Genomic DNA, 14,478 nt, shown 5'->3' on the forward strand with positions numbered 1-14,478 from the left:
TTCATCTCAACCACTAGCTCTCGGTCGCCCTCGGAATCCTTGTTTTAGAGATGGGAATGGCGCTGGCTAATTCCTGGAGTTACCCGGGAGGCTCTGCACCTGCCTCTGCCTCTGCTGCCCCATCTCTCCAAGGTCACCTGGCTGGTGGCAGGTTTCTGGGTCTCCGTGGCTTGGAGGGTGAAGGGCCAGGCCTGTGTGCAGATAGGAGGAGAGTGCAAACCGTCTACCCCCAGGCTCAGGGGTGAGCACATCTCCTGAGATAACCCCAAGTGTGGAGTCCTGTGAGTGCCCAGACCCCAAACACTCAGACCCAACATTTGTTCACGGACTTCCCTCCCAGCCAGTCAGGCAGGGCAGGCTTCAGGCCACCGACATGCTCATAAAATGAGGGGCAGAATGCATGCTGATGTTCGCATGGCCACGTCCCAGGGCTGAAAGATAAATATTCCCCCCGGAAAAGCAGGGATGGGGACACCCAGTGAAAAACGCCGTGCAGGGAGCACATGGGTTTGTCTGTCAGGGCAGAGTCTCTGCCTTCGGTGCCATGACCTCCCAGCAAATGAGTAAGTGGTCCGCACCTCCTAGGGAGGAAGACCAGTGGTGGGTGTGGGGAAGGAGGCTCGTATAGGCAGGTGCTGCTGCCTGCATCTGACGGTGAGAACCCCTGCACATAGAAAGTGAGCCCCCCTCCCTGGAAGTATCCACAGAGAGCCTACCACATGGCTGGGAGAGTGGTATCAAGAATGGCCCAGATCCTTGGGCAGGATTTCTGTGGGGTCGACCAGAAGACCCCACGTGGCAGAGCCTGGCCCAGGGCGGGGCATTTGGCAGGTCCGTGCACGAGACTGATGCAGCCACCGCGGCCCCTGGTCTTTGTGAATGGTTTACTCCACCTCCTCTGAGTGTGGGTGGGAAAAGTTGTCTGCTTATTAAAAGGATTGAAGGTGTCTGTAAAAGGGATCCTTTAGCCTGGGGGTGTTCCCTGGGCTCATCGTCTAGTGTCCAGAGCCTCGTCGTTCCCCGCCTCTGCACAGCCTGAGAAGCAGGCCTGGGTCTTCGGATCTTGCTGTCTTCTGCACATGCCTCCAAACCAGATGGGACATGGGGTGTACGGGTCGGGGGTGGACGGGGCAGAGGGACCCCAGGGATGGAAGCCAGCCATGTTCCTGGTGTCGGGGTCTTGTCTTGGGAAGGCTTCTTCCCTTCTCCCTGAGCAGTCCAGGGTTCTTGGAACCCCCAACTGGGTCCTGCTTATGAGGAAATGCACCTCCAGTGCCAGCTGCTGCTCACACAGTTGGGGGCGGCTGCTGAGGGTCCTGTCTGGAGCAGCTGTCAGCGCTGCCGCATGGCTCCCATCAAGAGGTTCTGCATCTGCTCTGGTTCAGATGGGGCAGGGCCTCTTCAGGGCCGTTCAGCCTTGCTCAGAGTGTCGGAGGAGGTGCATGTACCCATGGGACACACGGCGGCTCTGCCCTCAGAGCTGCTTCTTAGTGCGAATCTTAGAAATGGCTTTGACTCGGTTTTATGAGTTGGCGACGCGTGGTAGGGTGAGAATGTCACCCAGGGCAGAGTTTTGACATGGCTGATGAATCTTTTGACGTATCCGACAGAGGTGGCCCCTGTGAGGGGAAGAAGGCTCTATCTTGTCCCCTGCCTGTCCTACCAGTCAGAACAGATGCAGGATTGTCACATAGCCCCAGGGAAGTGGCTTCTTCCCCACACCCTCCACCCAAGGTCATCTGTGGCCAGCAAGGCAGCCAAAGATGGCGGGACACCGCTGGCCTCAGGCCAAGGGCCATCCTGACTGGGACAGCCCAGAAATGTGCAGGCTGTCCCCGCACCACTGGTGGCCTCAAAGGCAGCAGCGCAGGAGCAGTGATTGGCTGGGAAACTTGGCTCAGGATGAGGCTCTGTGCTTTTGGGAGGGAATCGATCACTGACGGAGGGGGTGTTGAGCGTCACTGAGTCTCCCCGAGAGTTCCTTGAGCTTTGGTGAGTTCTCTGGGCTCACGTGACTGAACACACGACCAGCCGGGTCCCCCAGCCTGGAGGAGCTCCCTCTACACACCAGTACGGACACAGTGGCATCCCCGTCCCAGCCTCCTGGCGCTCGCCAGCCAGGGCAGGCAGCCAGGCCGGCACACGGCAGTGAACTAGACACTCGCCATCTGGAAAGCTTCTGGCTCCCCTGGCTGGTCCACCTGGAGGACACATCGTCAGGCCCCCAAAAGGCGGGGACGCTTTGTGCATCTCAGGAGGGTTCTTCTGGAAGCCGTTAAGCCTTGCTCAGAGTGTCCAAGGAGGTGCATGAACCCCGTGGGACACACTGGTGGCTCTGGCCTCAGAACTGTTTCCTTGTGCGAGTCTTAGAAATGGCTTTGACTCGGTTTTACAAGTTGGCGACGCACGGTGGGGTGAGAATGTCACCCGGGGCAGAGTTTTGATACGGCTGATGAGTTGTGTGAGTTAAATAAGAGATGAGGTTTATTGTTATTTCTGGGGTTTTATGGGGTTTTTTGTTTGTTTTTAGAGGCAGAGTCTTGCTCTGTCCCCAGGCTGGTGTGCAGTGGTGCGATCATAGCTCATCCAGTCTTGAACTCCTAGGCTCAGCTCATCCTCCTGCCTCAGCCTCCTGAGTAGCTGGGACCACAGGCTCATGACCACACCCGGCTAATGTTTTTAAATTACTTTTCATGGAAACGGAGTCTCACTCCGTTGCTCAGGCTGGTCTCAAATTCCCGGGCTCAAGCAACTCACCCGCCTCTGCCTCCCGAAGCGCTGGGATTATAGGCGTGAGCCCCTGAGTCGAGCCAAGAGGTGCTGTTGTAGTGCCTAGCCAATACAGGCGCACATTCGGTGATTCTGTGGGGGGCTCGCTCTCCCTAAACCCAGAGGCCCTCACCGAGGCTGCCACCATCCTGTCCGGGTGCACCTGCAGGGAAAGGCTCCTGGGAGCCCCCAGCCTAGTCGTGCTCATGCCACCATTTTCGTTGACACAAAGTGTGTCAACCACATGGAATTAACCCTCGGTGCTCTGGTTGCTTTTTCCTTGTCTTGTCTTTCTCTGGTTTGGGGTGTGTGTGTGTGTGTGTGTGTGTGTGTGTGGTCTTTTTTCTCATCTTGTCTCGTCTTTCTCCGGTTTTGGGGGTGTGTGTGTGTGTGTGTGTGTGTGTGTGTGTGTGTGTGTGTTTCTTAAATTTCTGAAGCACTTGTCTTAGCAACCAGGAAAGAGGAACCGCAGCACACTAAATGACAGCCCAGCAGAGGCATCGGGCAACAGAGCCCTGCCCTGGACGCTCCAGGTAGCTTCAGGAAGCTCGTCCTGGTGTAGAAAGAACTCACTGTCCCACCTGCCACAGGGCACCAGCATGCACGCACTTCTCTGTGTGTGCTTCCTAAATCTGACTTTCTCCAAGTGGAATTTCCAAGGGGTAGCTTTCCTCTTTTCTCTTCCTCTGTTGGGTTGGAAATGCTAAGGAAATGCCTAAAGTGATCCTGAAGAGCTTGCTTTTATCAGCCGCCTGGAATTGGGGCCATCCTTGGCAGGTTCTCGGTCTAATTGTCTTTTTATCTTTCTTTAAAAAAAAAAAAAAGTGGGAGGGGGTGGAGTCCTGTTTTTTCCAGGGTAATTACCTCGAAGGCGGGGAGCCAGAGAAGTCATGGGCACTTGTGTCTGATTCTTTTGAACAGAAATATAGGTCGTGTTCAGAAATTGCAGAATGATGGCCGTGTGTGCCCAGGGAACGTAGGTCTGGTGTGAGGCTGGTCTGGTGCTTGGATGCTTCCCTCCCCCCTGACTGTCCTTCCACATCTGCTAGCTGACAAACAAACTTGGCTTTTTCTTTAAAAAAAATTTTTTTTAAAAAAAATAGAAAAGCACAGAGCATTATATTTAGGCACAGGCGCACGGAGCGCCCAGCGCCAGCCCGAGTTTCCTTGGATAACTGGGGCTCAAGCTCACTCACGCTCCCGGCATCTCCCGGCTGCCAGCTCGAGGACGCCTGATCAGCGTTAACCCCCGGCAGTGCCTTTTCCTCAATGCCCTGAGCACAAAAGCGGAGTAGCCCGGCTCACATGACGCGCGCCGCGAGAGGTAGCCGGGTTTGAGAGCAGTTGGTTCCCAGCTGACAGGCAGAATATGGGGTGGGCTTTGTCACCAGCACGCTGGGTCTGGCATACCCAGCTATGCTCGGAAGTGCACCGTGCCCAGACGCCCGCCACCTCTCCCCGGGTCCCAGCTGCTCTAGCACCGAGGGGCCGGGCTGCACGCCTGTCCTTCCTCCCATCCAGGAAGGTTATATAATGAGCGGACTGCTGCCAAAGTCAGAGGGAAAATGAAGTCTTTGTTAAATGCCTTCACCAAGAAGGAAGGTAAGGAAAAAGCTGTCGGGAGCCGGGTGCATGGGAATTAGCAGCTGCTGGCTGATTCCTGGGGTGGGGGAGAGGGGACACCAGTTCCTCCTAAAATTGCCGGTTCCTCCTAAAATTGCCTGTTGTTAACCCCTGGCGTGTCAGGGGATAATGACTTGGGTTGGGGATACGGTTTGGTCTGAGTTGGTCTGGAATACAGCACGGTTGAAGGTCTCGCCTTATTGTGTGCTGCCCCCGAGCCTCCAGCCCTTGTGGAGCTGCGTTCCGGAACGGCCATCCGCAGGGACAGTGCCATGGAGCGTGTTAGGAACGAAGTCCTAGGGAAGATGAAGGAAGTTTTGACTGGAGTCCTCGGTGACCAGAGGGCTGACAGACACTGGCCGAGGCAGGTGGGGGCACATGGCTGTCCGCACCGAATGGGCGGCTGCCTCCCGAGCCGCTCCCGGCTCTCCGGTCCCTGGGTCGCAGTCACAGGGAGTGGATGGGAGAGAGTGTGGCCAACTTTAAAAGTGCACTTGCTCTTTGTCATACCTTGTGTGATTTTTATTGTGGGGAAAAAGCTGTATAAATAAATGCATGTAAGCCAGCGAAGAAAATGTCCACCTACTTAGAGTGTGCAGATTGCCTGAAAGAAGGAAGCACTTGGGTGGAATATTAATCATTTTTCAGACAGAAAACAGTTATTTTTAACCCTTTTCACATACAAAAAAATCATCGTTTCCGTGGATGGTTCCAGTTAGAGAGTTTTGTCAGAGAGCTCTCGTTTCAGGGAATGAGATATCATAGAAAGCCAAGGCTTGAAGGAAATGGGGAGCTCATTGTAAAATAAACCCTGAAGGAACTTCAGTGCTGAGAAACTAATTTAATATGATCTTGGTAATTAAGCGAGGTAATTTTCATTAAAATGTTCGCGTTGATGTCACCGGCGTGATTTCCTTTGAGTGACTTGCCTGGTCTGCAGAGTAAAATGTATTTGAAAATGTCCCAGCTCTTTTCCTCCTTAATCCCCCCAGGTGGCCTCCCTGTGTGAATCCTCCCCCTCCCTAAGTCCCTACTCTTCCGACAGATTCTTAGGAATTTGTATAAATAACAACCTTTGTCTGTGCCCATTTTCTGACATTTTTCACCAAAATTCACCTTCTGGGACTTCAATTTTTGTAATCCATGAACAGCATGAGAATTTCAGTTGGAGGTTTTGCTGTTAGGTTAATTCTGTGTCTGTTCTGTTCTTTTATAGACTTTTCTTTCCTGATGAGTCTGTCTTAGCAACTGGCAGGAGCCCCCCCAAATGCCATCACTTTCTGTGAAGGGTGAACATACCTTCCCCAGTTACAAGGGTCAGAAAAAGGGACTCGGCCGCGTTGTCAGGGAGGGGAGGCTGAGCGTGCGGCAGTCAATTGTGGGAGGCAGCCTTTCCGTGACTGGGGCCCTGCGACGTCTCCTCCACGTGGGTAGGGAGAGTCCTGGCCTCTCCTGGGGTGCCCCAGGAAGCCGGGGGCTCCGAGGCTGCCTTCTGCTGGCTGTGTCTGTTTGAGAGTCTTCCAACCCATAATCTCTGTAAATGAAAGATAATCGCTCTCTGAGACTGTGGGCTCATCAGCCCTTTGCAAGGTCTTTTAATCCACCCACCCAGCCCCCTCCAATGTCAGGCAGTTCCTGGATCACCCGGAAGCCCTCTGGGCCGGTCACGTCTTCCTAAGCCTCCATGTGAACGCTCAGTGCCCCACAAGTTTTTTTTTTTTTAGTCTCTGCCTGCCCAGAGGGAGGGGCACCAACGTGGTTTTCCCGCATGACCAGCAAAACACTGATTCAGGGACCCATCCCGGGCATGAGGTTTTTCTCGTGGGTGGTGGCTGTGGATCCCAGATCAAGCCCCTCAAGGGGCTCTGGAGGGAGAGGGGTCCACAGAGGGTGCTGTCAGCCATTCCCATCTGTTGCCTCTCCCCGGCCAGCCTGGGTGGCGTTCATGGATTCATTTGCTTTGAGAAAAGAGGAGTGGGATGGAAGTCCTGACTGAGGAGCCCCTGCTGCTTAGCGGGGTCTTCACCGGCAAAAAGGCTTCACAGAGGAACCAGATAGGAGCAGGTGTGAGACCGCGACCTCCCCGGTGTACCGCCTCCACATTCTTACCAACAGCAGGCACTGAAGTCCAACTCTACCAAGTCTGAGTGTGGAACCTCAGGATGCTTTGTGCCCCTGTGTGGCTCCCCAGGCCTGGCCGTAGCTCTGTCTCCTGGGCTGCCCTATGTCCTGGGGAAGGGGGGGAAGGTGTGCCAGGTCACAGCTGCCTCCCGTGAGCTCTGCCAGCACCACCTCGGTCCTCGGGAGCTCTGTCAATGCCACCTCTGTCCCTCATGACCCCTGCCAGCACCACCTCTGTCCCTCATGACCCCTGCCAGTGCCACCTCTGTCCCTCCTGAGCTCTGCCAGCGCCACCTCTGTCCCTCATGATCCCTGTCAGCGCCACCTCTGTCCCTCGTGACCCCTGCCAGCGCCACCTCTGTCCCTCGTGACCCCTGCCAGCGCCACCTCTGTCCCTCGTGACCCCTGCCAGCGCCACCTCTGTCCCTCGTGACCCCTGCCAGCGCCACCTCTGTCCCTCGTGACCTCTGCCAGCGCCACCTCTGTCCCTCGTGACCTCAGCCAGCCTCACCTCTGTTCCTCGTGACCCCTGCCAGCGCCACCTATGTCCCTCGTGACCCCTGCCAGCGCCACCTCTGTCCCTCGTGACCTCTGCCAGCGCCACCTCTGTCCCTCGTGACCTCAGCCAGCCTCACCTCTGTCCCTCATGACCCCTGCCAGCGCCACCTATGTCCCTCATGACCCCTGCCAGTGCCACCTCTGTCCCTCATGACCCCTGCCAGCACCACCTCTGTCCCTCATGACCTCTGCCAGCGCCACCTCTGTCACCATGACCCCTGCCAGCGTCACCTCTGTCCCTCATGACCTCTGCCAGCGCCACCTCTGTCCCTCATGACCTCTCCCAGTGCCACCTCTGTCCCCTCTGTCCCTCATGACCTCTCCCAGCGCCACCTCTGTCCCTCATGACCCCTGCCAGCGCCACCTCTGTCCCTCGTGACCTCTGCCAGCACCACCTCTGTCCCTCGTGACCTGTCCCTCGTGACCTCAGCCAGCGCCACCTCTGTCCCTCGTGACCTCTGCCAGCGCCACCTCTGTCCCTCGTGACCCCTGCCAGCGCCACCTCTGTCCCTCATGACCTCTGCCAGCGCCACCTCTGTCACCATGACCCCTGCCAGCAACACCTCTGTCCCTCATGACCTCTGCCAGCGCCACATCTGTCCCTCCTGACCCCTGTCAGCGCCACCTCTGTCCCTCATGACCCCTGCCAGCGCCACCTCTGTCCCTCGTGACCTCTGCCAGCACCACCTCTGTCCCTCATGACCCCTGCCAGCGCCACCTCTGTCCCTCGTGACCCCTGCCAGTGCCACCTCTGTCCCTCGTGACCTGTCCCTCGTGACCTCAGCCAGCGCCACCTCTGTCCCTCGTGACTCCTGCCAGCGCCACCTCTGTCCCTCGTGACCTGTCCCTCGTGACCTCTGCCAGTGCCACCTCTGTCTCTCGTGACCCCTGCCAGCGCCACCTCTGTCCCTCGTGACCTGTCCCTCATGACCTCAGCCAGTGCCACCTCTGTCCCTCGTGACCTCTGCCAGCACCACCTCTGTCCCTCATGACCCCTGCCAGCGCCACCTCTGTCCCTCATGACCTCTGCCAGTGCCACCTCTGTCCCTCGTGACCCCTGCCAGTGCCACCTCTGTCCCTCGTGACCTGTCCCTCGTGACCTCAGCCAGTGCCACCTCTGTCCCTCGTGACCTCAGCCAGTGCCACCTCTGTCCCTCATGACCCCTGCCAGCGCCACCTCTGTCCCTCATGACCCCTGCCAGCGCCACCTCTGTCCCTCATGAGCCCTGCCAGCGCCACCTCTCTCCCTCATGACCCCTGCCAGCGCCACCTCTGTCCCTCATGACCTCAGCCAGCGCCACCTCTGTCTCTCATGACCCCTGCCAGCACCACCTCTGTCCCTCATGACCCCTGCCAGCGCCACCTCTGTCCCTCATGACCTCTGCCAGCGCCACCTGTGTCCCTCATGACCTCTGCCAGCGCCACCTCTGTCCCTCATGACCTCTGCCAGCACCACGTCTGTCCCTCATGACCCCTGCCAGCGCCACCTCTGTCCCTCCTGAGCTCTGCCAGTGCCACCTCTGTCCCTCCTGACCCCTGCCAGTGCCACCTCTGTCCCTCATGAGCTCTGCCAGCACCACCCATGCCCCCTGGGAGCTTCGTCATGGCCACCTGTGTCCTAAACTACTTGTGATGTTCTTCTTCTCTGAGGCTTGAAGGTCCCCCACAAGACCCACTTCCAGGGAGGACGCGTATTTTCTCTTGCCTTGCGGTTTGCCAGATGGTAGCCCTGGTCATGTACAGTGGAAACTTCAGAGCCAAGCGTGGCTTCAGCCTCAGGGCTGAATCTTGTGGCTGGTGAAAAGCTGCTGCAGGCATGATCGTCACAGGCCAGGAAGAAGCCTGTGCCTTTGGCCAGCCAGTGGTGATGGTCTCTGCTGTTTTCCCCCAGGGCTTGGAGGGCTGCCTTTCAGGAGGTCCTCTGTCTTGGAAAGGACACTTGCTGTCTCAGGCTCTGGCACTCTGGGTGACCAGGGCAGCTGGGGTATGGCTGCCACCCCTCACAGCTCCCAAGGGCTGTTGCTCTCATTCTGAGCCCCTGGGCTCATTAAGTCAGGAGAGTGAAGGCCTGGCCCCATCTAGAGCTTTGTAGGATGCCAGGTAAGGGGTGCCCAGCCCCTGCCTCCTCACACGGCCCCCACTTGATGGGAGGGAGGAAGACGCCTTCTTAGTGAGCACTGAGATTGAATCATCTGGCTGGTAAATGCAGAGACTCCCTTGGTTGGCTCAGGCTGCGTGGCAGTGCACCGCAGACAGGTGGCTTAAACCTCAGCTCACGCCTGGAATCTCAGCACTGTGGGAGACCGAAGCAGGTAGATCACAAGATCAGGAGTTCAAGACCAACTTAGCCAACATGGTGAAACCCCATTTCTACTAAAAACACAAAAATTAGCCAGGTGTGGTGGCAGACACCTGTAATCCCAGCTACTCGGGAGACTGAGGCAGGAGAATTGCTTGAGCCTGGGAGGCAGAGGCTGCAGTGAGCCCAGATCACACCATTGCACTCCAGCCTGGGTGACAGGGAAAACTGTGTCTCAAAAAAAAAAAAAAAAAAAAAACCCAGATATTTACACCTCACAGTCCCAGGGACTAGAAGTCTGAGATCAGGGTGTCACAGGACTGGTTCCTCCTGAGGCCTCTCTCGGTCGTTTGCAGATGTTACCTTCTGTCTGTTTCCTCACGGGTCATCTGTGTGTATGTCTGTGTCCTCACCACCTCTTCTTATAAGGACCCCAGTCCTATGGCATCAGGGACCCCATTAATGCCCTTCCACCCGGATTATCTCTGTAAAGACCTTATCTGCAAATACTGGGAAATTTCGAGATACTAGGAGTTAGGATGTCAACACACAAACTGGGGGGACGCAGTTCAGCCCATCACAGAGGGCCAGCTTCGGCTTTGGGGAGGAGGGACGCTGTGGTAGGCAGCCTGGTGCCCTTTCTGCTTCTTGTGATGGCGTGGCCCATCCTTACACATGCCCAAGCCAGCCGGACATCTCCCGGGCCAGATGGAAGCTCGGACCCCACGTCCCTTCCATGTGAAGCACTGGCTTGAGCTCTGTGCAATAGAGATGTTCTCCGTCCCCGGCCTGTCTCTCTGCCTCCGTGTCAGGGGTGAGTTCTGGGCCTGGTGGAGTCCAGCTGGGGTCTCGGCCCAGAACTCACAGCTCACCTCTCTCAGGCTCGCATGGGGGCTTGGACGCACGCAGCCCTGCGCCTCCCTAGGGTCCCCGCCCGGCCGACCGCGACGCGGATGCAATCACCCTGCTCTCTCTCTGTTCTTCTCCCCCAGTGCCCTTCCGAGAGGCCCCGGCGTACTCCAACCGCCGGCGGCGGCCCCCCAACACGCTGGCCGCCCCCCGGGTCCTGCTGCGCTCCAACAGTGACAACAACCTCAATGCCAGCGCTCCCGAATGGGCCGTCTGCTCCACGGGCACCTCGCACCGCAGCCTGTCACCCCAGCTGCTGCAGCAGATGCCCAGCAAGCCTGAGGGGGCCGCCAAGACCATCGGAAGCTACGTGCCTGGGCCCCGAAGCCGGTCCCCGTCGCTTAACAGGCTGGGCGGTGCAGGCGAGGATGGCAAGAGGCTGCAGCCGCTCTGGCACGTCGGGTAAGGAGCGGGTGATGCCAAGGGGAGGAAGAATGCTGTGTGCTGGGCTCCCAACTCCGTTGACTTGGGGCTGGCCTGGAGGTTGAGCAGGCAGCCCATTTTATTCCAATCCCGGTGTTGAGGAAATTTTGGGGCCTGAGTTTGGCCCACTACCCCTGCTGACACGGTCTCCTCTGGAGCAGGGGGGCTGGGGTCACCTTCCTGAGCCTCATGGAGGCCCACGATGACAGCTCAGGGCAGGTGCAGAGGCTGAGCTGAGCGTCCCAGGTGGGCTGCAGATGCAGCTAGCATCTTAGGCCCTGTTTCCTTTCCTTGTGCACTGACTTCTGGTCCTAAAACTGAGAGGTCAAGAGGGAGAGAGGCAGGGCTGCAAGCCTGGTCGATAGTGCGTGTCCTGCCGAGAGCCATGTTTGCAAGCCTGCAGACACACCTTACCCAAAGTGAGGGTGCACAGGTGGGTGGCAGGGAGAGACTCAGCCCAGAGGAGAATGCTGGGGCCGGAGAGGTGGCTCAGGGCTCTGGAGTGTGGCTGTCTCAGCAGTTGCAGGGACGGTCTCCAGAAGACCTGCCCACGGGCCACTGTGTGGGGCCAGCATGGCAGGGGCACAGAGGGCATCTCCGGCAATCTCGGAAACAGCCCCAGGTGGCAGCCACCTGTTCCGTGTTCCATTTCCTAGACGAGGACGTGGGCGGCATAAGGCAGACTTTGGGACCTGCCTGTGGTCTCCTGACCAGCCCCCACTTCGGCGTCCAGCTCCAGGTCTGGGTCTCTCCCCAGTCTCCTGCCTCACGAGCAGCTGGGGGAGCTGGATTTGCACTCAGAGCTCCAGCTCCCAAGCAGGTCTCAGCCTTCCTTGCTGCCTCCCAGAATTTCCTGGCCAGGAAAGGACTTCCCCGGGGGCAACTCATTGTCAAGGCCCAGGTGCCAGGCTTGCCGTTGGTTCCAGCCGTGACAGCTGCACCTGCAGGGGCAGTGGCCGGTGCCGCGGATGCCTCCATGTTCTCACGGGCACCTCCGTGTTCTCACGGGTGCAGCTGCTCCAGAGTTCACTGTGCTGGCATGGCTGCAGAAGGCCTCCATGACGAGCCCGAGGTCCCACAGCCAGAACGTCGTCGGGGCAGGACCCAGCACAGGCCCCTGGCTCTGGTGTCTGGTGACTTGGCGCTCCCTCGGGTTTGGGCCCGGGATCTGTGCTTCCCCGGCTGTTGCCATGTTCTTGGTTATGTCACCACTCAGCGCTGGGGCCCGTGACTCTTGCCCGCATCCTGCCTGCTTCCTGTGTCCTCCCTGGCCTCAAACTGCTCAGGGTCTGGAGCCTGGCTGCGGGGAGTCTTGCAGGCCTGGGTCAGGCTCTGTTGCCAGCTAAGGTCAGGGATGTCAGAGAGGAAGACCGCCACTACCCCTGCCTCCAGGGGCTCCACCCTGCAGGCTCCGTGTGAATTTCAGGAGGCGTCAGTGCCTCATGTGGTTTCCGGAGGGGCTGATCACCCAGACGCCCAGGCTCTGGGGCCACAGCCAAGGAGGCCTGGGGGGACCATGCCGGTGAGAGCCCACTTCTCCTGGCCCCTAGGCGGGGTCGAGGCCTGACCCTCTCGGAGCCGGCAAACCCCACGTCCTCTCAACCACTTTGGCCTTCAGCCCTCAGACGCTTCCCACCAGAGCCAGACAAGGAGGCCTGGCTGCCTCTGGTCTAGATTCTTGCTTGGAAGGACCCCGAGGGAGGAGTCCCAGGTGCTGAGAACAGTGGGAAGCTAAATTAAAGGGCTCCCCCGAGAGAGCCAATTCCACCTCACACACTTAGCAAGACTTCTGACTACAGTTTTAAAAAGAGCATGTCCCCTTCACCCAGTACAGAACCTAGTAAGATAGCGGAGGCAGCGTGGCCAGGGACTTGAGCCGGCTCTAGACTAGGTGCTGCTTGGAAGGGAGCAAGCAGCCAGGAGTGTTGCAGTCTGACCGTCCCTGTTTCCCTGTTCATGTGTGGAGTGCACGTGTGTGTGTGCATGCACACACACAGGTTGCGTGTGCATGCCTATGTGAGTGTGCATTTGCCTGTGTGCATGCTGGTGTGTAGACATGCATGTGATTGTTAGAATCTGTGTGTGTGTGTGTGTGTGTGTGTGTGTGTGTGTGTGTGTGTTCATCACGGTGGCCAGCCTGCCTCGAATGCTGGCTGCCTGGCCTCCTGCATACACGCTTCTGGACTGTACAATTGCATAGCTGTGTAATCTCGGACAGGTAAAACGCACTCTGCCTCATTTTTGCCAATTATAAAAACAAGGGGCCGGCTGCAGCACTTTGGGAGACCGAGGTGGACGGCTCCCTTGAGGACAGAAGTTCAAAACCAGCCTGGCCAACATGGTGAAAACCCATCTCTACTAAAAATACAAAAATTAGCTGGGCGTGGTAGCGGGCACCTGTAGTCGCAGCTACTCAGGAGGCTGGGGCAGGAGACTCACTTGAACCCGGGAGGCGGAGGTTGCAGTGAGCTGAGATGGTGCCACCGCACTCCAGCCTGGGTGACAGACCAAGACTCCATCTCAAAAAATAAATAACGGTAAGGGTCCCAGAAAGACCAGCTTCAGGTTTTTCTCAAGATCAGCCGAAGGCGTTCGGGGTGGCCGCCTCACACAGCACCTTGCTCATTCCGCATCGGTTCTTAGAGCTCACGTCCATGTCCAACCCAAGGCCCAGAGCTTGGCCAAGACTGTCCCCTTTGTCACCCAGGACCATCGGTAGAGTGACCAACCATCCAGGTTTGCCTGTGATGCGGGACTTCCGGTGCTAAACCCAGGACAGCTGGTCCCCCTCCCTGTGAGCCGCTGCCTGTCCCGAGTCGGGGGCACTGTTCTTACCTGGTGGCCCTGACCCCAGTCCCGTCTTTCTCAGCCTTGTTTTCATCTTCTTCCCTTTTCCCACCCCTTCAGCGTCTACATGTCCATGCCCATCTGTGCGGGGTTCAGTGCCCTCGATGGTAGGAATGGCTGTGCTGCAGGAGGATCCCCCTGCGTGGGCACCAATGGGCTGAGAGCTCCTTCCCTTAAGACCCGTGTCCTAACTAGGACCTGCCAGTGGCACTCGCCTCCCCTCCTATGGGACAGCAGTGGTGGGCGTTTACCTCCAAGGCGGGCAGGTAGGATGGAGAGTCGGAGGCAGGCTGCTTCTCCAGGCGTCTTCTTGAGGTCCCTGGGGAGGAGGGTGGGGCCTGTGGGTGCCACTGTTGTTTTCTGTCCCTGCATAGGGTCACATGCACTCGGGGGCGGGGGGGGTAGAAGCATCTTTCCACGGTGAGGGGGTACAGAAGGGAGCAGGTTCATGGCACACTGATTGCTTATGGAGAAGCTACCCAGGCCCATGCTGGGCACAGGGACATCCAGGGGATGCCACTCAGGTGCAAAGGCTGGTGCCCTGAGCGCACTTGGTCTGAATGTCCTGCAAGCAAGGTGCAGCCCAGGGAGGGGCGCCCAGCTGCAGCTGTCTGCTTCCTGGCTGCGGACCGAGGCCCCAGTGTGGAAATGGCCTTTATCAAGACATTGGATCAGCTCTGGTTATACTGGATGGTGGACCACAGGGCCATGCAGCCCGGTCCAGGGCTTTTTGGAGGCTCCAGGAGGCATCCGAGACCCTCTTATCCTTGTTCAACCTCGAAGCTCTGAGCCCAGCCCCCTACCTTGTGTGCCTGCCCTACTGTTCCCTAAAATCCAGCTCTTTCCTAGGGCAATGGGACCCAGCTGCGTGGCACTAACAGGGCACCTTCAGGGAGGCTGCTAGCTCCTAGCCTCTCGTGGTCCTGGGC

The 14,478-nt window shown here is 58.0% G+C and overlaps 1 protein-coding gene across 4 annotated transcripts in view; it reads left to right on the top strand.

Moving 5' to 3' along the window:
- SHANK2 (SH3 and multiple ankyrin repeat domains 2) overlaps nucleotides 1-14,478 on the top strand; it is a 648,778-nt gene that overhangs the window by 277,875 nt on the left and 356,425 nt on the right. For 3 of the 4 annotated variants that reach the window (XM_064370277.1, XM_064370276.1, XM_064370278.1), the window contains exon 11: nucleotides 10,363-10,681. In XM_064370277.1, coding sequence (XP_064226347.1) covers nucleotides 10,363-10,681 — 319 coding nt within the window. Of the gene's footprint in view, nucleotides 1-3,622; nucleotides 4,372-10,362; nucleotides 10,682-14,478 lie in introns of those variants that run through there. The other variant, XM_064370279.1, reaches the window with a different exon arrangement.

This window comes from Aotus nancymaae, unplaced genomic scaffold, assembly GCF_030222135.1.
Source record: "Aotus nancymaae isolate 86718 unplaced genomic scaffold, 86718_ANA_hifiasm-v0.15.2.pri h1tg000106l, whole genome shotgun sequence".
In the NCBI taxonomy this organism is placed as follows: domain Eukaryota; kingdom Metazoa; phylum Chordata; class Mammalia; order Primates; family Aotidae; genus Aotus; species Aotus nancymaae.